The sequence below is a fragment of the Pseudoliparis swirei genome, chromosome 10 (assembly GCF_029220125.1).
Source record: "Pseudoliparis swirei isolate HS2019 ecotype Mariana Trench chromosome 10, NWPU_hadal_v1, whole genome shotgun sequence".
NCBI classification, from domain to species: Eukaryota; Metazoa; Chordata; class Actinopteri; order Perciformes; family Liparidae; genus Pseudoliparis; species Pseudoliparis swirei.
This window is the reverse complement of record NC_079397.1, coordinates 3,132,376-3,155,244: the sequence shown is the minus strand read 5'-3', so window position 1 is coordinate 3,155,244 and position 22,869 is coordinate 3,132,376. Positions and strand designations below refer to the sequence as shown.

At 39.6% G+C, this 22,869-nt stretch overlaps 2 protein-coding genes across 2 annotated transcripts in view; one reads left to right on the top strand and one right to left on the bottom strand.

The window, feature by feature from the left end:
- Positions 1–304: 304 nt before the first annotated feature.
- LOC130200538 (transmembrane protein 19-like) overlaps positions 305–22,869 on the bottom strand; it is a 28,774-nt gene continuing 6,209 nt past the window's right edge. Inside the window, exons 2-8 of the mRNA XM_056424918.1 lie at positions 5,301–5,448; positions 4,947–5,060; positions 3,066–3,203; positions 2,516–2,592; positions 2,195–2,372; positions 1,559–1,768; positions 305–789 (exon numbers count right to left, since the gene is read on the bottom strand). Coding sequence (XP_056280893.1) covers positions 629–789; positions 1,559–1,768; positions 2,195–2,372; positions 2,516–2,592; positions 3,066–3,203; positions 4,947–5,060; positions 5,301–5,430 — 1,008 coding nt within the window. The 5' untranslated portion in view covers positions 5,431–5,448 and the 3' untranslated portion in view covers positions 305–628. The remainder of the gene's footprint in view (positions 790–1,558; positions 1,769–2,194; positions 2,373–2,515; positions 2,593–3,065; positions 3,204–4,946; positions 5,061–5,300; positions 5,449–22,869) is intronic.
- LOC130200539 (tetraspanin-8-like) lies at positions 7,787–21,823 on the top strand. Its single transcript, XM_056424919.1, has 8 exons — positions 7,787–7,981; positions 14,802–14,864; positions 14,986–15,105; positions 15,849–15,923; positions 16,012–16,107; positions 16,430–16,540; positions 16,707–16,790; positions 20,897–21,823. The coding sequence occupies exons 1-8, from the start codon at positions 7,925–7,927 to the stop codon at positions 20,966–20,968; spliced, it is 678 nt and encodes a 225-aa protein (XP_056280894.1). The 5' UTR covers positions 7,787–7,924; the 3' UTR covers positions 20,969–21,823.

The window sequence follows — 22,869 nt, the reverse complement described above, 5'->3', positions numbered from 1 at the left end:
ACCCCTCCGCTAGTCTTCTAAGGCGATAACACAATGTACCACTAGAACACTGGAGAAGGGCCTCTACACACCTCTGTAGACTTCATTAACACCAGAGAATAGTCATCTACACATTAAGTATGTAGAGAGAGTATTTATGATTAATCTAATGTGATCTTCATTGAAAAGAAGTGCTTTACTTTGAAAAATAAGGACATTTCTAAGTGACGGCAATCTTTTGAACGTGTACGTTTTTACGAGTTCTTACTCCGACTTTTTCCTGCAACAGATTCACACACTTTAAAAGGCAAAAGACAACCGTAAATCAGAATATAACACTTTATTAAATAAGGGAATACTTATTTAAATAACAGCACAATAGTGATTTCATAACGTGCAGAACGAGGATCATTTGAAAACATCACACTTTATAAATGAGCGTTGCGACTTAAGCAGAAATCGGTTAATCAGCATTTTAATCGAGACGATTATGCTCCATGGTCATCAGTCAATTGTGTCACGTTGAAATGTGTCCTCCTCCGGGCCCGCCGTGTGACAACACGTGACCCGGGCGCCCGTGTCTTTGCGCTCGACACGCGACTCAAACGTCTTTTCGACCGGCGGCCAGTCGCCGCCGTGTTTGGCGTGTTTACCGCGGCCACATCCCCCACGCCAGGCCGGGCAGGACGAGCGCCACGATGACGGAGGAGAAGAGGTTGACCGCGTTGTTGTCCAGGATCGGTTTCCCACAGATGCGCCGCGTGGTGGCCGACTCGTACGCCACCACCTTCCCGATGCTCGCGTCGAAGCCTGCAGACGAGCGAGAGGGCAAAGTTCATTCAGAGGAAACCTCACGAACAGAATTTATACGCTCAGAATTCATTCAAGATTTATTTAGTGTTTAGTATCTCTTATGAAAGTGATAGTTTAGGATCTGTAATGGGATTGTTTTATTCTTATTTTATATGGGTCAACTGGTAAATAATAAATAGTTTAGTATCTTATTAAAGTAATAGTATAATAACTCTTATAAAATTAATAGTTTAATATCTTTCATGCAAGTAATAGTTTAGTATCTCTTATCAAAGTAATAGTTTAGTGTCGTATATAAAAGTAATAGTTTAGTATCTCGTATAAAATTAATAGTTTAGTATCTTATTAAAGTAATAGTTTAGTGTCATATATAAAAGTAATAGTTTAGTGTCTTTTATAAAAGTAATAGTTTCGTGTCTCTTGTAAATAAACTGAAGTTAGTAAAAGGGGAAGCAGCTGACTCGAGGATGAAACAGTTTATTAGTTGTCTGACACTCAGCTGACTAACCAGAGGCTGTTACCATGACAACGTGGTTATCATAAGTGTTAATGTGTGGTCATCCTCAGATGTGAAATATATTATTCAGTAAATTAACAGAAAATTAAAATCGGCAATTATTTTGAATTTATTAATAATTTTTGGGGCTTAACATTTTAAAAATAAAATCATTCTCCAGCTTTTTAAATACAACGATTAGCCTGTTTCTTTACAAAACAATAAGTATATAGCTAGTTGATAATAATCTGCAGATTGAATCCTTCCTACCCGAGTACTGCATGTGCGCTCCCAGGAACGAGTCCAGCAAGGAGCCCAGCAGGCCGGCCGCGGCGCCGTATACCAGGATCGGCCACTGGGGGTGCGCCATGTTCAGGTCGTTCACCAACAGGACCTGCGTGGCGTAGTAGGCCACGCCCACCGCCAGCCCGCCGAGGAGGCTGGCCACCAGCCCCACGGGAGTGACGCCTCCGTTGGTTCCTGGAGCGGAAAAATGTGAGAAATTATCCAAAGTAATTTTACAATAATTTAAAACATGTTTTCTTTCACAATCATTTAAAAAAAAACATAATTATTCAAGGATTCCGACCGTCCTTGAATGCAACATGTGTGACGAAAGCTTCCATCAGAAAAAAATGTAAATAAAACTGAGATTAAAACTTTGATCATTCATCAACAAAAAAAATTCATTTCCACCAAACCGTTCTTTTTTTCTTTTCTTTTTACAGAATAAAATTTGTGAAATGATCCTAAGTATTATTATTAAAGTTCCTTTTTTTTACAGTTTTATTTAATATTTCTCATTCTTATTTTTACCGCTTTCAACAGGTTTTATTACAAGTATTATCCTATTTCGTATGTTTTCAGTTGTTTTTTTACAGTTTCTTGTTCTCTCTGGCTCCTCACCTGCTGGGACCTCCTCCCAGGTGGTGATGAGTCTGGGCTGTGATTGGCTGAGGACAGGCCCCACCTCCGACGCCCAGGTGTCCCCGCAGCTGCAGGCGAGTGCGCCCAGCAGCGAGAGGCACATCCAGGAGGCCGTGTACTGTCTGCTGAAGTCCACGGCGATCTCCCCCGGGCCCACCTGAGGGCACAGCCGCCATTTTATTCACGAGAAATTAACTGAAGGATCAATTGTTTCCTTTCAGTGTTGATTTATTTGCTTTAAAATCGTCTTCTTCCTCCTTCAGCTCAATAAACTCAGAATAAAGGAACCAGTGAGCTCACCTCGATCATGTAGAGCAGCGCCAGCTCCGCGGGAACTCCTCCGTTACAGAAGACCTGGATCCAGTTCCTCTGGCCGCCTGACAACAACATGAGTGTTTTTATCAATGAAGATACAATAAATGAATCATAAACACACTATCCACATAGTTAATGTGTAAATGACTATTCTCTGGTGTTGATGAAGTCTCTACAGAGGTGTGTAGAGGCCCATCTCCAGTGTTCTAATGGTACATTGTGTTATCACCTTAGAAGACTAGCGGAGGGGTAGAAAACCCTTTAACCCCTTTTTATGTGAGCTCAGCTGAAAACAGTTATGCTGGAGAGAGAAGCTATAAAACTGGCCTTCCTTTGAGCCACAAGAACAACTACATTAATATTTACAATAAAAATCATGATTTATAACCTCGTCAAAGTCTTGACTAGATTTTATATTCATTTAATAAATAAAAGTGAGAGTTTTTAATGGAAAACTAAATTATCTGTGTGACCCCTAAACTTTTGAACAGTAATGTATATAAAATAACAATAAGCACACCGTCACGTCTCTCACCTTCTTTGTACTCGGAGTCTATTTTCCGTTTCTGTGCTTCTCCCCACTTGGTGAGTTTGGAGGAGGTGATGAAGAAGGCCAGCAGCGAGGAGAAGAAGCTGTAGTTGGCCATCGTCAACACGAAGCCCACGAGGAGCGCTGGGAACACAAGAGGACATTTAAAAAATAATTACAAAATAATATATATATTTAAAAAGATTATTTTATAAACAATCGGAGAAAAAATAAGAATTTGGAATAAATACAAATCAGTCACTCGATCGTCTGTTAATTAAAATCCTTATCCAGGTGTCTTTAATATTCCATGATGTGGTGCACCCTTGATTCCTTTCCTTGCCTCCTTGCAAAGAAGCAACTTTGTTTTCAAATAATCTTCACGATAATAACTTATTAACGTTTCCAAAAACAATGAAACAATTAAATTCTGAAGCAAATGATGCTTCGGAAATATTTAGTTTTTCTTATATTCATTTAGTTAATTAATTTTTGGGGGGGTTTACGGTGTTTATTTAAAGTTCTCACAGTTTCCTAAGCTCCGGCAAAGGTCGCTTGACGTCATCTTCTTCTTAATAAATATGTGTTTTTGATACATAACAGACCTTAAAGACGCTTTCTGTCCCGAGGACAACAACAACAACAAGCACTTCAGTCACTTTTACAGCGTCATAGATTTAGTGGTGTGAACGTGACAATTAAAATAAAGTCAAAGGGATGTTTTTTGGGTTTTTGACAAACAAGACGTGCAACACGAAAGACCTTCATGTCTAATCCGATGAAACGGCCCCTCAGCTGCGAGGAGCTGCTTTCATGATTTAATCAACACAAACATGCCGCGCTGGGTTACTGGTGAGGCGTGAATCCTTTGATCTCACAGGGAAAAGTGTTCCGAGAAGTTCAGAGCAGAACGAAAGAATCTCAGAAAGACGCCGAATGATCGTCAGCGGAGAGATTCACACGATCAGGACCCCGAAGACCCCAACACACCACTTCCTGTTCACGACGTCTATGAGGACTATAGAGACCATGAGGACCATGAGGACTATAGAGACCATGAAGACCATGAAGACTATAGAGACCATGAAGACTATAGAGACCATGAGGACCACGAAGACTATGAGGACCATGAAGACCATGAGGACTATAGAGACCATGAGGACCATGAAGACTATAGAGACCATGAAGACCATGAAGTCCATGAGAACCATGAAGACTATAGAGACCATGAAGACTATAGAGACCATGAGGACCACGAAGACTATGAGGACCATGAAGACCATGAGGACTATAGAGACCATGAGGACCATGAAGACCATGAGGACCATGAAGACTATAGAGACCATGAAGACCATGAGGACCATGAAGACCATGAAGACTATAGAGACCATGAAGACCATGAAGACTATAGAGACCATGAAGACCATGAGGACCATGAAGACTATAGAGACCATGAGGACCATGAAGACCATGAGGACTATAGAGACCATGAGGACCATGAAGACCATGAGGACTATAGAGACCATGAGGACCATGAGGACATTAAGGACCATGTACTTTATACGAGATGTACTTCATCCTCCTCACATGTCACTAAACCTCCGATGTTGAAATGAATCATTCAGTTGATAAAATGCAAATAAAACAAATTGATTTAAATAAAAATTCTTGGAAAAATACAAACAAAAGCTTCAGTGATGCTTTAGAAAAGTCATCTGACATAAATCTGCCTGAAGGCAACAGACTGAAGTTAATTCTACCACAAGAATTCAGAAAATGTAAATATATTTCACCAGCCAAAACAATGAATGATTATATAATATAAATTTATAATATAATTTGTATTATACATGTTGAATATTCTGAAACTAAAGGTTCATCTCTCACCTCCGAGGGCGCCGGAGGAACTCAGGCTGCGTCTCTTCACGGCTCTGATGACCAGCATGAGAGGGACCAGGATAGAGAACAACCATCGCCACGGCGACACCGGCTGCAGGGTTCCTGAGGACACACACACACACACACACACTCACACGCAATAAAATATTGGATTATGGCTGAAATTTTTGCTTTCAAGAGTAAAAAAAAAAAGAAGGTTTTCTAAAGGGAGCCTGGTTCTGGGAGACACTACCACATTAGTCCACAGGGGGCGCCAGAACCAACGCTACCACGTTAGTCCACAGGGGGCGCCAGAACCAACATGATCTGTAAAAACATGGCCGTAAGATTGGTGGGACTCACCGGAGTAGCTGCTGATCGTCATGGAGACCATCCAGAAGAAGAGGGAGAGCGCCAGCGTGCTGCACAGCACGATCATGTCGGTCATCATCTTGATGGATTCTTTCATCAACACGTGAGACTCAGAAGTCATGCTGACGGCCGGGCGGCGCTGCGGGAGACAAGAGTCGGAGATGTCAGTTCACACGATGAAGGCAGATTATTATTCTCATATCCGAGTCCCTCTGCGACGCAGCAGAGGGATTTATGATGAGAATAAAAAAGGTTGTTGGAAACACACAGAAAGGTTTATGCTGCTTTCCCAAATATCGACATGTGAAAGGAATCGCTTTAAGACTCTTTGAGCGTCTAGAAAAGCAAGATATAAATTTGAAGTATTATTATTACAAAACAAAGTAGTCAGTAAGGTATAAACGGATAAAAATACATGCAGGAATGTCCCTGAAACATCTCACATTTTAAATCAGGCACTATATTTTCCATTTGTGTGAAAGGAAGCTTTGAAGTTTGTTTTCTGTATCTGCGTCTTTTTTTAAATTTCATGCCACTCGTCAACGGAGGGATTGAGGTGAAGACACGTTACTATCAGAGAGGTTTGTTGTTGTAACATTTGTTGACAGGTCGGCGTTGTTCTCCGTGACCTTCGCTGAAGTGATGTCACGAGGCGCGCCGTGGTTTGGGGTTGAGGAGCGCTGCATCGTCAACAGTCACGACTTTGTTTAGTTAAACTTTGTTTACGTGGGTTTTTCCTTCAGCGGGAACAAATATTAATCTATAACCTATTCATAGATTCATTTGTGGATCCGTGGAGAGAATCTCCCTCGATGTGCTTTCACGCAACTTTCGTTTTTGGTTTTCGCTGTTACAAAAATAAAAAAACGTCTCATTTATTAAACGATGACGTCATGATGGGATTTTAATGGTAGTCATGGGGGAAAATGTCAAGTTTCTTTCAGTTGAACAAGGAAACTCTGTGTGGAAACACAGAGGATTGTTTTATTAAAAAGAGCGGTTATCAAACCTCCACCACATGGAAAAGTACCTCATTCAAACCAATACTTTAATGAACATATATAAGTAATCCTCTCTCTCTCCCTCCTCTCTCTCTCCCTCCCTCTCATCCTCCTCTCAGACTCTCATCACCAGTGTAGAACAATCTGATTTTATATAATATTTTACTTTATTCATCCCCGGGGACATTTTTTTAAATAAATATACAATAAAATAAAATAGAATAGCATTGATAATTAATTAATAATACATTAAATAATCACTCTTTTATTTCACAGAGCTGTAAAGTGTATGAAATATAAGATTATTACCTCACAGAGACGACTAACTCTCTTATCACGTATTGAGTCCAACGGGATGATTTCTTAAACTTTATTTATTATTATTTCTAGTTTTTAAAGCTCGTCCGTTCTCCTGTTTCTATTCTCCGTGTCACGGTGACTTCATCACACCATCGGACCAGTTGACCACACTGGAGGTTCAGCGTTAACCAGCCGGTGACACCGGAGCTCTGCGGCAGGAACATGTATAAGTTCATAACTCTGTGTTTACAGGCGGCGGACTCGAGGTGGGAGTCACATTCCACTGATGCTGTGCTTTAATATTTAATACTTTAACACGAGAATTAAAAGTTAATGCGGGAATTTTCTGTTTCTTTTGTTCCAGAATATTTTTAATCTGTTATTTTATTTTTATTTTTGATTAATTCAGATTTTCCAATTTATTAAGGAAACGTCATCCTGACAGTTTATCATGTGTTACTTTCGTAACACATGATAAACTGTGATAACAGAAACTTTAGGTTAAAACACAAGTTTATATATTATATATTATTAAACTTCCAACCAGTTCATACAAGTTCAGGTGAATTTATTTGTCAAATTCTAATAATTTTCCATGAATTAACGTTAATAATGTTAATGAGGAAGTAATAATGTTTAATGTTTAGATTCATAAAAATAAAAATAAAGTAATAATGCAGAAAATAACAGCAGATTTGATCCATAATGAAAATAATCATAATTTATATTCCAGCTCAACTAATACACTACACAAATACACATTATTTTACATTAATGGATGATTTATAATATTAATCTAATGATATAATATATAACAGTCAAAATATTAAATATAAAGAGTCACAGGACAAACAACAAGGAAATATGAAGTTTTAAACCAGATTATGGTTTTAATTATTCATAGATTGGGAGATTATTGTGTAGGAGAAGCAGATTATTCACAGTAAATACGGTAAATATTCAAAATAAATCATTTTATTAAATGTGTCATAAATAAAACATAAACATTCTTAGTTTTTCCTGAACACACAGAATAACTTGTATAACTATTAATGCGCAGCATATTTATAGGTTTGAATACATCCGCAGAAGGAGAGAAGGAGGTGTAGAAAAGAAGAGGAGGGACCAGGGAAGGGGAGGAGGAAGGGCCAAAGGGAACAGGTACAGCCGGCTGGTGTGCTGAGCAGTTTGACGGAGACTCTCTGCCTCCTCTAGGAAGCTAGTGGTTGTTGAAGGAGTCGAGAGCGAGAAGCCGCCGAGGAAGAAAGGAATATAAAAGGAAAAAGAAGAAGAAAAGAAAGAAAAGAAAAAGCCATGGCTGTGAATAAATGCGTCAAATTCCTTCTCTTCTTCTTCAACCTCCTTTTCTGGGTGAGTCTGACCAGCAGAAACCTCCAGGGATTAAAATATACACAGTATATATATATATTATATAATATATATATAATATATAATATATATATATTAGAGATGTTATATCCATCTATCCATCTATCTATCTATCTATCTATCTATCCATCTCTCTATCTATCTCTCTATCTATTTTTCTCTGTCTAAACTTCTATCTATCTATTATTCAGTTCTTATTGTTAGAGCTGCTCTCTCACTTCTTTTTGTTCCTCCAGTAAACCGCCCATTGTGTCAAACAGGTTCTATAGGCTCCTCCTCCTTTACCCCTCCCCCCCTCCCCCAAAGGTTGCTCCATTCCAGGGCGAGGCTCCATCATCATCCCTCACACCTGTCTTTCCTTACACCTACCTGTGTTTCCTCACACTTTGTTTCCTTACACCTACCTGTGTTTCCTTACACCTACCTGTGTTTCCTCACACTTTGTTTCCTTACACCTACCTGTGTTTCCTCACACCTTGTTTCCTTACACCTACCTGTGTTTCCTTACACCTACGTGTGTTTCCTCACACTTTGTTTCCTTACACCTACCTGTGTTTCCTTACACCTACCTGTGTTTCCTCACACTTTGTTTCCTTACACCTACCTGTGTTTCCTCACACTTTGTTTCCTTACACCTACCTGTGTTTCCTCACACTTTGTTTCCTTACACCTACCTGTGTTTCCTTACACCTACCTGTGTTTCCTCACACTTTGTTTCCTTACACCTACCTGTGTTTCCTTACACCTACCTGTGTTTCCTTACAATGTGTTTCCTTACACCTACCTGTGTTTCCTCACACTGTTTCCTTACAATGTGTTTCCTTACACCTACCTGTGTTTCCTCACACTGTGTTTCCTCACAATGTGTTTCCTTACACCTACCTGTGTTTCCTCACACTGTGTTTCCTTACACCTACCTGTGTTTCCTCACACTGTTTCCTTACAATGTGTTTCCTTACACCTACCTGTGTTTCCTCACACTGTGTTTCCTTACAATGTGTTTCCTTACACCTACCTGTGTTTCCTCACACTGTCTGTTCCTTACACCTACCTGTGTTTCCTCACACTGTGTTTCCTTACACTGTGTTTCCTTACACCTACCTGTGTTTCCTTACACCTATCTATGTTTCCTTACACTGTGTGTTCCTTACACCTACCTGTGTTTCCTCAAACTGTGTTTCCTACCTGTGTTTCCTTACACCTACCTGTGTTTCCTCACACCTACCTGTGTTTTATTATTACTATAGTTCTCACCACTAGGGGGCGTGTTGGCAGACATTGCATCGTCTTTATTTAGAGGAATATTTGTTTCCTTTTGGTCTCTCAGCCAATCACATCCCTTTCTGTTAAATCAGGATCAATAACTAATAGAAACTCGTTCTCCGTATCGACCAATGAGATCGTGGCATATTCTGAATAAATCCCCCATTTAAAGCGTTCTACTAATCGCGTAGCATTATTTATTTGCGTGTTTTTTTGCGCCATCCGATCGACCTTTAAAGAGGCCGCAGATCAAACCACGTAGAACGAATATCAGCCGGTAGTCAGTTCAGTGAACTCCGGGCGTCGAAACATTCTCCGAACTAAAATATGTCGTGTTTCTCCGACTTTGTTTAAAATAACCCGTCTGCCGCTGCAGCGTCGGTTTGATGCCGGCTGAGTTTATTTCAGTCCCAGAAATGAAGTTAAATCAATGTTAACTGGATTCCGCCCACTCAGCGGACATGAGTTACCTCATGATGATGTGATGATGACGATGGAGGACAACGCTTCTGCTTCTGAAGAAGAGTCTGAAGAAGAGCTCCGATGAAGATGTTCTCGAAGTGAAACATCCGTCTATATTTAAACTTCCAGTTACACTTAGAGTCAAACAGCTGATAGCGATGGCCAGAACCAAGATGGTGGTCGTCAAAAAACGAACCAAAATGACGACGGACGAAAAACCAAGATGGCGACGACCAAAAAACCAAGATGGCGACAGCCATAGAACAAGATGGTGAGGGTAAAAAAAAAGATGGTGCAACCAAAAACCAAGATGGCAACAGCACAAAAACCAAGATGGCGACGGCCAAAAAACAAGATGGTGACAATCAAAAACCAAGATGGCGACGGACAAAAAACAAGATGGCGACGGACAAAAAACAAGATGGCGACGGCCAAAGTTGTGGCTTCAAAACGTCCGTCAACAAACCGATGGGTGACTTCACGATGGCGATGTTCACGTCTTATACACGGTGGTTGCGGCGTGGTTCATATTTACGTTCATATTGTTGTACAAACTATAAATAGTGTCCAGAGCTGCCAACTTTTCAAAAAACCTTGGAGTGAGATTTTGTCGGGGGTGACCAAAATGTTGCCGCGCATGCAGCCACACATGTTGGTGGCTCAAATATCAGGACATTTGAATTACCGTTGTGTAAGCATTATTACCCATGTTGTACCCATGTTGTCCCCATGTTGTACCCATGTTGTACCCATGTTGTCCCCATGTTGTACTCATGTTGTACCCATGTTGTACCCATGTTGTCCCCATGTTGTACCCATGTTGTACCCTGCATTCTGGCCTGGCAAAGGTCTTTTACGAGGCATCTTTGCTACCTTAAATAATTAAAATGTTTTTTTAATAACTCTACTCTCATTTACAAAAACATGACTAATTCTATTGCACAAATGTCCTGTCTTTATGTTAAATTCTTTATAATACATCTTACTTGTTCAAAGAGCTGTTTGGAATTTTTTGAGAGGGTCCTTTTCCTAAGCCTGCAAATAAAGTGCTAAATGCTATGTGGGCAGCCTTAACAAACAATGCTCTGATGTTTTGAGCATGCAGGATACCAAGAGGTTAACAAGGTGCTCTCCTGCTGCTTGTTATGACAGCTGAGTTTACATCACCACACAAAATCACACGCACAAACACAACACATTATTTTAAGATTTAAAGTTTAAGAGAGTGAGAACTTAATTGAACCACATGTCATTAACAGGGCTCTTAAGTTTTGAAGACAGGCAAGAGTGACATATCTATCCAGGATGCTTTATTTTCATTGGTTGCTGGATTAAATCTCACCCAGATACAACAGATTTTCTGATTGGCTATTGTGTAGAACATTTAATTTTTTTGATTGGCTGATAAGTGGCTCTTCACAGCAGAACTCCAGGGGAGCGCTTGATTCCTCCACGGTGAGGGCAGCGCGGCCAGCTCATGTTTGCGCGCTGCGGCACATTAAAACATTAAATAGCCGAGTTTTTTCAGCGTGAGAAATACGATGTGTGGCGGGAGTGCGTGACGTAAGACCGAATGCGTGACTGTCACGCTCAATGCGTGACACTTGAGAGCCCTGCATTAACACACCGTAAGTCTCTGCTCGTTGTGTCTGTTTGAAAATCTTCTTCTGTTGCCAACTTCGGGACTCTTTGGGGTAAATAGGATGTCTATGCAGCGAACAGATTTACAGATGCGCTCCTTAGCGCCATCTATCGTCGGGGAGTTTGAAAAGAAACCAACGCGCCTCGGCCCAAAATCAGAATTTCTTTTGCCGTGAGAAATTGGTTGTGTGGCATGAGAGCGTGTGAAAACATGCAAAAGCGTGTGTCACACGGCGAAACCGTGAGAGTTGGTAGCTCTGAGTGTCTGAATGAAATGTTTGTTGAGTCGAGGGTCGAGGGCCCAAACCCAGTGGGTTGTCTCCCACAGGCTCAGAGGGCTCCTGATTGGTCGGTTGTGTCCCTGCTGTAACTTTGTGTTTCTTCGTGTTCTTGCATCGACTAATCCCCAAAACGACCGTAATCCCAATTCACTGTAATTCTTGTCGGCTGTAATCCCAATCAATAACATCCCGATTAACGTCAGATTAAATGAACCTCGCTCATTTCTAATCCAGATCTGAACTCTCTGATCTCGAGAGGCGACGCCTCGACCAGCTCGGAGGGCGCGTTTGTTTCGCGATGTCGCTCTGCAGGTTCCTCTCTCTGTTGATGCTTCGCGGGGAACGCGGGTTTGAATCCCGCAGCTTCCACGATCACAAAGATCCACAAGATCCGTTGGAGGCTTTCCATGCAGAGTCGATTTGGAGCCGTTGGGAACGCCTTCAAAATAAAACACCAGCTTAGTTTGAGTTGTTTTGACAACAGAAGTACTCTGACCCTTTAGGTCACTGAAAGTACTAACACCACACACGCTCTGTTGCTGTACAATAAGTCAATATAATACGTAACATTTAGTTAAAGTATTTAAACTATTCTATCGTTACATTATTTTACTGTTAAGTAGATTTTATGGATTAATCTGATGGTTATTTTCTCCATCAATCGATTGAATGGTTTCTAAAAATAGTGAGAAATGACCCAAAGACATGTTTCACAAGGTTTAGTCCAAACCTCAACAATATATATATATTAACACTATTATAATTATTACTTTAAACATTAACATTATGATACATATACAGAGAATGCAGCTTTAACACATGAAGCATAGACTTCTATACAACCAGAGGAGTCACCCCCTGGTGGTCAGTAGAGATATTGCAGCTTTAACACATGAAGCATAGACTTCTATACAACCAGAGGAGGCGCCCCCTGGTGGTCAGTAGAGATATTGCAGCTTTAACATGTGAATCATATACTTCTATACAACAAGAGGAGTCGCCCCCTGGTGGTCAGTAGAGATATTGCAGCATTAACACATGAAGCATAGACTTCTATACACCAGAGGAGGCGCCCCCTGGTGGTCAGTAGAGATATTGCAGCTTTAACACATGAAGCATAGACTTCTATACAACCAGAGGATGCGCCCCCTGGTGGTCAGTAGAGATATTGCAGCTTTAACATGTGAAGCATAGACTTCTATACAACCAGAGGAGTCGCCCCCTGGTGGTCAGTAGAGATATTGCAGCTTTAACACATGAAGCATATACTTCTATACAACCAGAGGAGTCGCCCCCTGGTGGTCAGGAGAGAGAATGCAGCTTTAACACATGAAGCATAGACTTCTATACAACCAGAGGAGTCGCCCCCTGGTGGTCAGTAGAGATATTGCAGCTTTAACACATGAAGCATAGACTTCTATACAACCAGAGGAGTCGCCCCCTGGTGGTCAGTCGAGATATTGCAGCTTTAACACGTGAAGCATAGACTTCTATACAACCAGAGGAGTCGCCCCCTGGTGGTCAGTAGAGATATTGCAGCTTTAACACATGAAGCATAGACTTTATACTGACTGCTGTTGGAATGTGATGAAAGTTTAAATCCATATAACATGGATATTTCCAACCTTAGCTTTTAGTAAAACTCTGGAGTTCTTCCATCACTCCTGAAGCGTTGGCTTTAGCTCTAAGCTCGTCAAACTAAACAAATCACTGGTTTCTCTGGTTCCTCTGGTCCGGTGTGTGCTGTGAGGGCGTGACTCAGTAAATCCCGTTCACGCTGTTATTTATTCAACCTTCAGCCAGAGTACTTACCTTTAGGGTGTGTGTGTGTGTGTGTGTGTGTGTGTGTGTCTGTGTGTGTGTGTATGAGCACAGAGGTCGTCTCCTCTCTTTCCATTCATTAGGAAGTGAAGTGAATCATTTATTTGACTTTACTGTAGTTTAGTGTTTGTTTTTTTATCCAGAAATATGACAGAGGGTCATTAACATGGACATTAAATCAAATAAAATCAAAGCTTAGGAGTACAAACTAAGTTATTTTTCATGAATGTTTAATCAGCATATTATTTTGTATTTATGTATTGTATTTTTAATTGTTTTACATCAAATTGTGATGAGTGTTGAGTTTAAACAAAATGTTCATTTAAATTGAAATAAGTAAAATATTCTTGCTTTCAAATTGATGCAATTTTGGAAGTGCTTTATAAGTAAAAACTTATTTTGATTAGTATTACATAGTTATTTCTTATTTTATGTATTTCAATAATCATGAACAAATATATATACTCATTACCATATATAATTTGTATTTATTGAATTTATATACAAAAATATAATTATTTATAAATATATTCATATATATATACATATCTTTACAAATAAAATAAAAAAACATATATACATTTTAAAAATGCACAATTCGTTATATATATAAATATAATTATATACAGGACTGTCTCAGAAAATTAGAATATTGTGATAAAGTTCTTTATTTTCTGTAATGCAATTAAAAAAACAAAAATGTCATGCATTCTGGATTCATTACAAATCAACTGAAATATTGCAAGCCTTTTATTCTTTTAATATTGCTGATTATGGCTTACAGCTTAAGAAAACTCTAAAATCCTATCTCATAAAATTTGAATATTTCCTCAGACCAAGTAAAAAAAAAGATTTATAACAGCAAAACAAAATCAAACATTTGAAAATGTGTTTTGAGTTAATTAGACGATTCAAGTGATTTGTTTAATACCCTACTAGTATACTTTTTCATGATATTCTAATATTTAGAAATAGGATATTTGAGTTTTCTTAAGCTGTAAGCCATAATCAGCAATATTAAAAGAATAAAAGGCTTGCAATATTTCAGTTGATTTGTAATGAATCCAGAATGCATGACATTTGTTTTTTAAATTGCATTACAGAAAATAAAGAACTTTATCACAATATTCTAATTTTCTGAGACAGTCCTGTATATATGTCATGTAAACAAGCTGTGTTATTGTGTTTGATTTCCATTTTCATATTTTGGACTTCCCAGTCAAAAAAAAGTTGCATTTGTAACGTTGTGGATTTGGAGTTGCTGAAGCTTTTATTGTGTAGATATCATGTTCACACTTCCTGTCCCGTCTCTCTCTCTATCTCTCTTTCTGCAGCTGAGCGGTTGCATCATCCTCGGAGTCTCCATCTACCTGAAGGTCCACAAGGACGGAAACCTGGTGAGACCAGAACGTTAAATATGGCGATGAAATACGACATGAAATGTTTTCGTGGAAGAAATGAAAATGAAAATGATAATAATAATAATAATAATAACAATAATAATCAAACTCCCTCCAGATCACCAATGAAGCGATTCCTGGCATCGACCTGATGATCGCCATCGGGGTGATCATCATGGTGCTCGGCTTCCTGGGCTGCTGTGGAGCCATCAGGGAGAACCGCTTCATGCTGCTCATAGTGGGACTATTATATATATATATAAATATATTCATTTATTATATTTGTGTGACAACTTTTTCACAACTTTTCAACGTGACCTTTTACACATTTTATGACGATTTCATGACTTCTACTTTTATAATTTAACGACTATATTTGTACTTTTAAAAAAGTACTTTATTCGTAAAAAAAAAAATACTACAATAGATATTCTTGTGACTTTTTAAAAACTTTTTTAATGTAGATTTTAATATGTTTTGTAAGACTTTTTTTAACATGCAAAATTATTATTATGACTTTTTAAATGTACTTTACTATGACTTCTATATGATTATATGATGTACTATATTATGACTTTTTACAGCGTTTTGACGAATTTAAATATTAATTTAATGACTATTTAATGAGTTTTATGATCTATTTAATCATTTTTTTATCGTACTATATGAGGACTTTTTAAGACTAAATTATGATTATTCTGACTATTTAAATGTACTTTACTGTGACTTCTATATGATTCTTTGATGTACTGTATTATCACTTTTTCATAACTATTATGGCTTTTTACGACTTTTTGACATACTAAAATATTAATTTAATGAAAGTTTTCTGATCTTTTTTGACTTGTTCTCATATTATGGAGTTAGGATGTAAATAAATGCTAAATTATCAAATGAATGATTATAATATTAATATTGTAGCTTTAGCAGTTGACTCATTTTTTGTATTAACCCACTTTTCTTCATCCTCTAATCCCCCAGTTCTTCATCAGCCTCCTCCTCATCTTCGTCCTCCTGCTGGCGCTCGGCATCCTGGGAGCCGTGGAGGAGAAGCGGGTAAAGCAGGAAGTGACGATGTCCCCGTGTCCCGGAGGTTGGTGGGCAGCGTCAGGCTCTAAGCTCTGTGGTGTGTGTGTGTGTGCAGGTGAAGGAGTGGGTGAAGAAGCGACTCACCAACTTCACACCGCTGTCCTCACAACCACAGGCCGTGAGGGACGACCTGGAGAAGCTGCAGGCGGAGGTCACACACACACACACACACACACACACACACACACACACACACACACACACACACACACACACACACACACACACACACACACACACACACACACACACACACACACACACACACACGCACCACACACACCACACACACACATTTATAGAAAACACACAAACATGTGAGTGAGGGCCACTAGAGGGCGCTCACAGTACAAGTCTACAAACAGGAGTCACTACATTGTTCTACATGTTCAGTTAAAACAGCCGTTATTGATCAGGTATAGATCAGTTATTGACCAGTTATTGATCGTCTCCGTCTCACACGTTCTTTCCAGCTCAAGTGCTGCGGCCTCGTAAACGGACCGTCGGACTGGACTAAAATTCCCGACTCGTGCCGCTGCAACGCCACCGAGACGACCTGCACCTCCTCCGCCCCCTACCCCACGGTGAGGCCGCTTATTGATCTAAAGGTCTCCAAATCAGTTTCAATGATCACCGATCAGCTGATGGACATCAGTGTGATGGGTTAGGGTTAGAGGGTTCGGGTGGGTTCGAGGGTTAGGGTTAGGGGTTAGGGTTAGTTTTTGATTATGTCACTCTCTCCTCCTGCAGCCCTGCTCCACCCAAATCATCGAGTTGATGGAGAAACACATGGAGGTGGTGCTGGGAATCGCCTTCTCCATCGCCATCCTGCTGGTGAGCGCACACACACACACACCCATACAGTATATATACACAAACACATATACACACACAAAAATATATGAGATCACATGAGATCTTTCTAGTTTTACTGTAATATAACATAATTACGGAAACACAAGGGGCCCGGGGACGCGCCCTGGGGTACGCCACAATTAATATTTCATCTTATTTTTTTATTTAGAGAATAAGGGACAGTGCATATTGATAGACAGTACAATGTACATGTAAATATGCCAGATTATAGCCGGGAGGCTAGTTTCCATCTGTAGTCCCTTGGCAGGTTGATGTAATTTAAGAATGCAAGCAAAGTGAAATGGAAAGCACACATCACTTCACACATGACAGTACAGTAATACAAAAGAAGAAAAAAAGATTAATAAAAAGGTGCATGCAAGACATTTGGATACCGTGCGGATTAACTCTAATGGTCACAGGGCTGATGAAGTCTGAGCCATGCCTTCAGGTGGCCTTTGAAGGTGACCAGGCTGGGGCTTTCCCTTATAGAAGGAGGTAGGCTGTTCCACACCATGCATCCTTTGAAGGACAGCACATTTTGCCCAAACAGGGTTTTTCTAAACGGGACCTCACAGTCCCTGTTTGTGACAGCTCTGGTGGACAGAGTGGAGTTAATAGATCGATGTTTGATAAAGGTTTTAAGGGGGGGTGGCGCTAGGCCATTTAGTATTTTGAAAATCAAACAGGCCGAAGTGAATTTTCTAAAGTTATTAAAACTTAACATTTTGTATTTGGTTAAAATATAGCAATGATGATACTTAAATGGTTTTTTATCCAGTATTTTCAATGCTTTTTTATAGAGTAGTTCGACCGGTTTAATAACTATTGAGCTTGTCATAGACCAACTGGTTAAGCAGTAACTCACATGTGAGAGTATCATAGAGTGTAAAAACAGCAAAGCGGCATTAGTCGATAGAGTTTCTTATTTGTTTAAAATTATGTATATGGAAGTTTATGGTTTTCGACATCATTTTAACATGGCTCCTAAAGGAGAGTGTGGAATCAAGCATAATGCCTAAGTATTTGAACTTATTAACAACATTCAGTTTCTCAGTTCCCAAAAACACATTAGAATGTGCAACAGTTGAGGATTGCTTAGAAAAGAACATACACACTGTTTTTTTCGTGTTCAATGAGAGACAGGACCTGGTGAGCCAGCCTTGAATATGACTCAGAGCAGTAGAGAGCACTCGTGCTGCCTCCTCACTATTTTTGGCCACCGTAAAAATGACCGTGTCATCAGCATACAGCTGAACATCCACATTGAAGCAAGAGTCAGGTAAGTCATTAATATAAAGAGAGAATAAAATGGGCGCCAGTATGGATCCTTGGGGGACCCCTACTGGACAGCCCAGGTAAGAGGAGCTGACACCATCAACCACAGTACATTGTTCTCTATGGGATAAATAAGATCCAAACCATTTGATGGCTTGATCAGAGAAGTTAAAGCCTAACAGTTTGCTTAGTAGCACATCATGGTTAACTGTATCGAACGCTCTTTTTAAATCTAAAAATACAGCACCTACGCAGCTCTTCTTATCTAATAAACTTTTACATTTCTCCATGAGCATAACCAGTGCAGATTCCGTGGAATGATGCGGTCGAAAACCAAACTGCATGGGGTGCAGGGGGGTTTGACCATTATTAAGGAATTCTATTATTTGTTTAGCGATCCATTTTTCTATAATTTTAGAGATGCTAGGCAAAATACTAATTGGTCTGTAGTTGTTCATATCGGAGCTATCCCCCGATTTGAACACAGGGATAACTGAGGCCATCTTCCATGCTCCAGGAACCATCGAGTGTCTAATCGATAGGTTCACTAGGTGCATGATTGGGGGTGCCAGCGCCTCCTTGTGTGATTTAAAAAAGCTGGTGTCGAGACCATGGATATCCTTGGCTTTAGTTGTTCAAAGCATTAATAATATTAATGACTTCTGTCACAGTGATTTCTTGAATACAAAATTTTATCAGTGAATTGTCTGCAGCTCTATTTACCAGACTATCAGAGCACACGGGTGAAATGAACTGTTTAGATATATCTTCAATAGATTTAATAAAAAAGGAGTTTAATTCCTGTGCCAGAATAACGGGGTCCCGCACCAGCTGATTGTCAACTCTTAGTTCTAGGCCTTTATTATCCTGCTTATGTTGTTTCCCTGTTAGCTTGTTTATATTCTGCCAGATTGTTTTACTGTTCCCCCTTGCATTTTCAATAATTTTTATTAAAAAAATCTGCTTTGGCCTTTCGCAGCTCCAGCGTAACTTTGTTTCTGGTAGCTGTGAACATATGTCTGTCTGTACTTAACCCTGATTTTATGGATTTTTGAGAGCCATATCCTTCGCTTCATTAAGTGTACACAATCTGGGTTGAGCCAGGAAGGGTGGTTTTATTCCTCCTACGGCTCCCTTGTCTGGAGAAAGGAAAATTACCCCTTGATTTGAGAGAGGAAAGAGTCGCTGCAGATATCTGCATTTTCACATTTATGAAGATCATCCCAATTGATGTCTTTTAAGGCTTTTCTAGATTTTGTTGTTGGTTTTGGGGATTATTCTAGTATTAGGTCGATTACTAGGGGTACTAGAAAAAGAGTTTTCAAAACGTTTTTTGTTAAGTTTTCTAGGAAAAAAAATTGCATTATGATCCGAGAGTCCCGTCAATAAGTTATGGGTTTTGGTGACTCTCTCGGGTTTGTTAGTGAAGACTAGGTCAATTCTAGTTTGTGAGCGGTGTGTGATTCTGGTGGGTCGCTCTATTATCTGGGTGAAGTTGAAATACTCAGTTATAAGTTTAAGATTTTGTCTCTCCTTTTTATCGTCCCAGTTTACATTAAAATCTCCAAACAGAATTTCTTTTTTATGATTACACGAATTAAGAAGTGCTTTAAGGTGATCATAAAATTCAGCTTTAGCTGAGGGAGCACGATAGATGCAGATAGCAGTAAGAGACATTTCATTTGAGAGAAAGATGTTAACACCAATACCTTCCAATATGTTGCCACCAGGCCACACCATCTGGTTACATCTCAGGTTATTTTTTACATAGAACAAAACCCCCCCTCCTTTCCCATGAACCCTATCTTTCCTGAAGGTCTTGTATTCGGGGAGTGTTATCGCAGCTTCGGGTGAGGAGCTGGATAACCACGTTTCGGATAGTCCCATAAAATCAATGTTCGAATTATTTAAAAGATGTTCCAGCTGCTCCCGTTTTGGGACCATGCTGCGGACATTTAAATGGCCCCCAAGTAAGCCTCTTTTACACAATGGGTCCCAGATTGATCTTGCATGATTTAAGGTCTGGAAAATATGCAGAGATCGGTGTCTTTTTAATATGGGGTTTCTGACCTTAGCTGTGTTGGTATGCGGAGCCGAGGGTAGCATTGCTACTGCGTTGGTGGTGGCCGTGGAGAGAGCCGCTGTTGCGTTGGTGGTAGCCGGGGTTAGCATCCCTGCCCTACTGGTGGTAGCCGGGGTTAGCATCCCTGCCGAGCTGGTGGTGGAGAGATCCGCTGTCGCGATGGTGGTAGCCGGGGTTTGCATCCCTGCCGGGTTGGTGGTGGAGAGAGCAGCTGTCGCGATGGTGGTAGCCAGGGTTAGCATCCCTGCCGTGCTTGAAGTGGCCGTGGGTGGCGGATAGCCGGCAGCCAGTAGCGGTGTTAGCGGGAAGGTACATGCTAACAGAGGCCATGGCGGTAGTAACTGTGGTGGTGTTAGCCACATTATTCGGTTGCCTATTGTGACCGGTTGTATCGCTGGCCATGGCGGCGTTGCCTGTATTATAGATGTGGTTTCCAAAACCTGCGGGCCAGGATTAACCTCAACGTCGCCAGCCAGTAGCAATATAAATGCAAGATACAATAGTCTTAGAGTCTTACTGGGTGGGAAGGTTTTCTCCCGAATCGCAGAAGGAATTCTGGCTCGTCCATTGTTCAGAAAAAAAGTGTACAGGAGATGCTGGTTTCCCCATATCAGAGAGTAAGCAAAGTTGCATTAAAAGCGCTGTCGTGTAGATATTAAAAGCACACATAATATAAAAACAGTACACGGTATCTTTATGAATCCCTCTCTCTCTCTCTCTGCAGATTTTCGGGATGGTCTTCTCCATGATTCTCTACTGCCAGATTGGAAGGAAGGACACCGCCGTCACTGCCTGAACACCCACAAATGGCCCCGCCCTCTTCCCGTCACTGCCTGACACCGGCCAATCAGCAGTTCCCGATTCCCCACGTACTATGTAACCTCAGTTCTACTGTAAGATAACCTGTGCTTCTACTGTGGAGGATGTTTTGGTGACAACAGTTATATAAATATCGTTCAGCATCTAATATCGTGTACGGTTATCCATAGTCAAGATAGTAAATGTATTTATAATTAAATGAATGAATTAAATGAAATTAGAAAAGTAGAATTCCAAAAATATGTTTAGCTTTACCAATAATTTTTTAAAACTCTGAAGTAAAAACTAAGCTATATAATAAGTGAAACAATAGTTATTGTTTCCATTCACACCGTGGCCTCAAAGAACAACATTTAGGAAAATAATTGGAGAACAATATTTGTGATGTTTATTGAGTATGGATGGCCATTATTAAAAAAAACAAGACAAATAAGGTTTTAATGATTAGAAATATAACATGTTCATTCGTATCTCACATGAAGTATTCATATTTAGCAAAACGTTGTGATATTTTTTGTTGTTGTTGCTATTTTCTGTTTGTTAACGGCCCTGTGGTTACATGAAATATGCCTGAAATCCAATTTATTGTTATAATAAAAATGAAGGATGTATATTTTAAAAATTTTTTGGATGCAGGAAGAAGATTCCACAGGTTTAACAAATATATAATGCAGTCTGTCGAAATGCATTTTTTGGAAAATATCACATGTAATTTTGTGCTGCAACTCCATTAGAAATACACAATGTAATAATAAAATATATTGCCTGTGTAAAACAATAAGCCTGGAATTTAATATCTTAGACCACCTTGTTAAATAAATAAATGACTTTTGATTGACTTTATTTAAAAAGCCCTAAAGTGGTTCAACCTGGTCGCTCATGCATTTATACAATATATATTATTTAGCATTATTTTATTAGCTGTTATTCGTGCATTTAAATAAGGTACTACACTATAGTTTTTTTAGCTGCCAAGTATTATTTTATAGTGTGACTTTTAAAAAGATACCATTTTATGATAAGCTATATTACTTTTTCGATTTAAACTTTTTTCGACTTAGTATGACTTTATTCAAAAGTGTGGGGTCACCCAGACAATTTCTTGTTTTCCATGAAAACTCACTTTTATTTATCAAATTAATTCCAAAATGAATATAAAATCTATTCAAGACTTTGACGAGGTTATAAATAATGATTTTTATTGTAAATATTAATGTAGTTCTTCTTGTGGCTCAAAGGAAGGCCAGTTTTACAGCTTCTCTCAGCAGCATAACTGTTTTCAGCTGCCCCTCACATGAAGAGGCATTAAGGGTTTTCTACCCCTCCGCTAGTCTTCTAAGGCGATAACACAATGTACCACTAGAACACTGGAGAAGGGCCTCTACACACCTCTGTAGAGACTTCATTAACACCAGAGAATAGTCATCTACACATTAAGTATGTAGAGAGAGTATTTATGATTAATCTAATGTGATCTTCATTGAAAAAAAGTGCTTTACTTTGAAAAATAAGGACATTTCTAAGTGACGGCAATCTTTTGAACGTGTACGTTTTTACGAGTTCTTACTCCGACTTTTTCCTGCAACAGATTCACACACTTTAAAAGGCAAAAGACAACCGTAAATCAGAATATAACACTTTATTAAATAAGGGAATACTTATTTAAATAACAGCACAATAGTGATTTCATAACGTGCAGAACGAGGATCATTTGAAAACATCACACTTTATAAATGAGCGTTCGACTTAAGCAGAAATCGGTTAATCAGCATTTTAATCGAGACGATTATGCTCCATGGTCATCAGTCAATTGTGTCACGTTGAAATGTGTCCTCCTCCGGGCCCGCCGTGTGACAACACGTGACCCGGCGCCGTGTC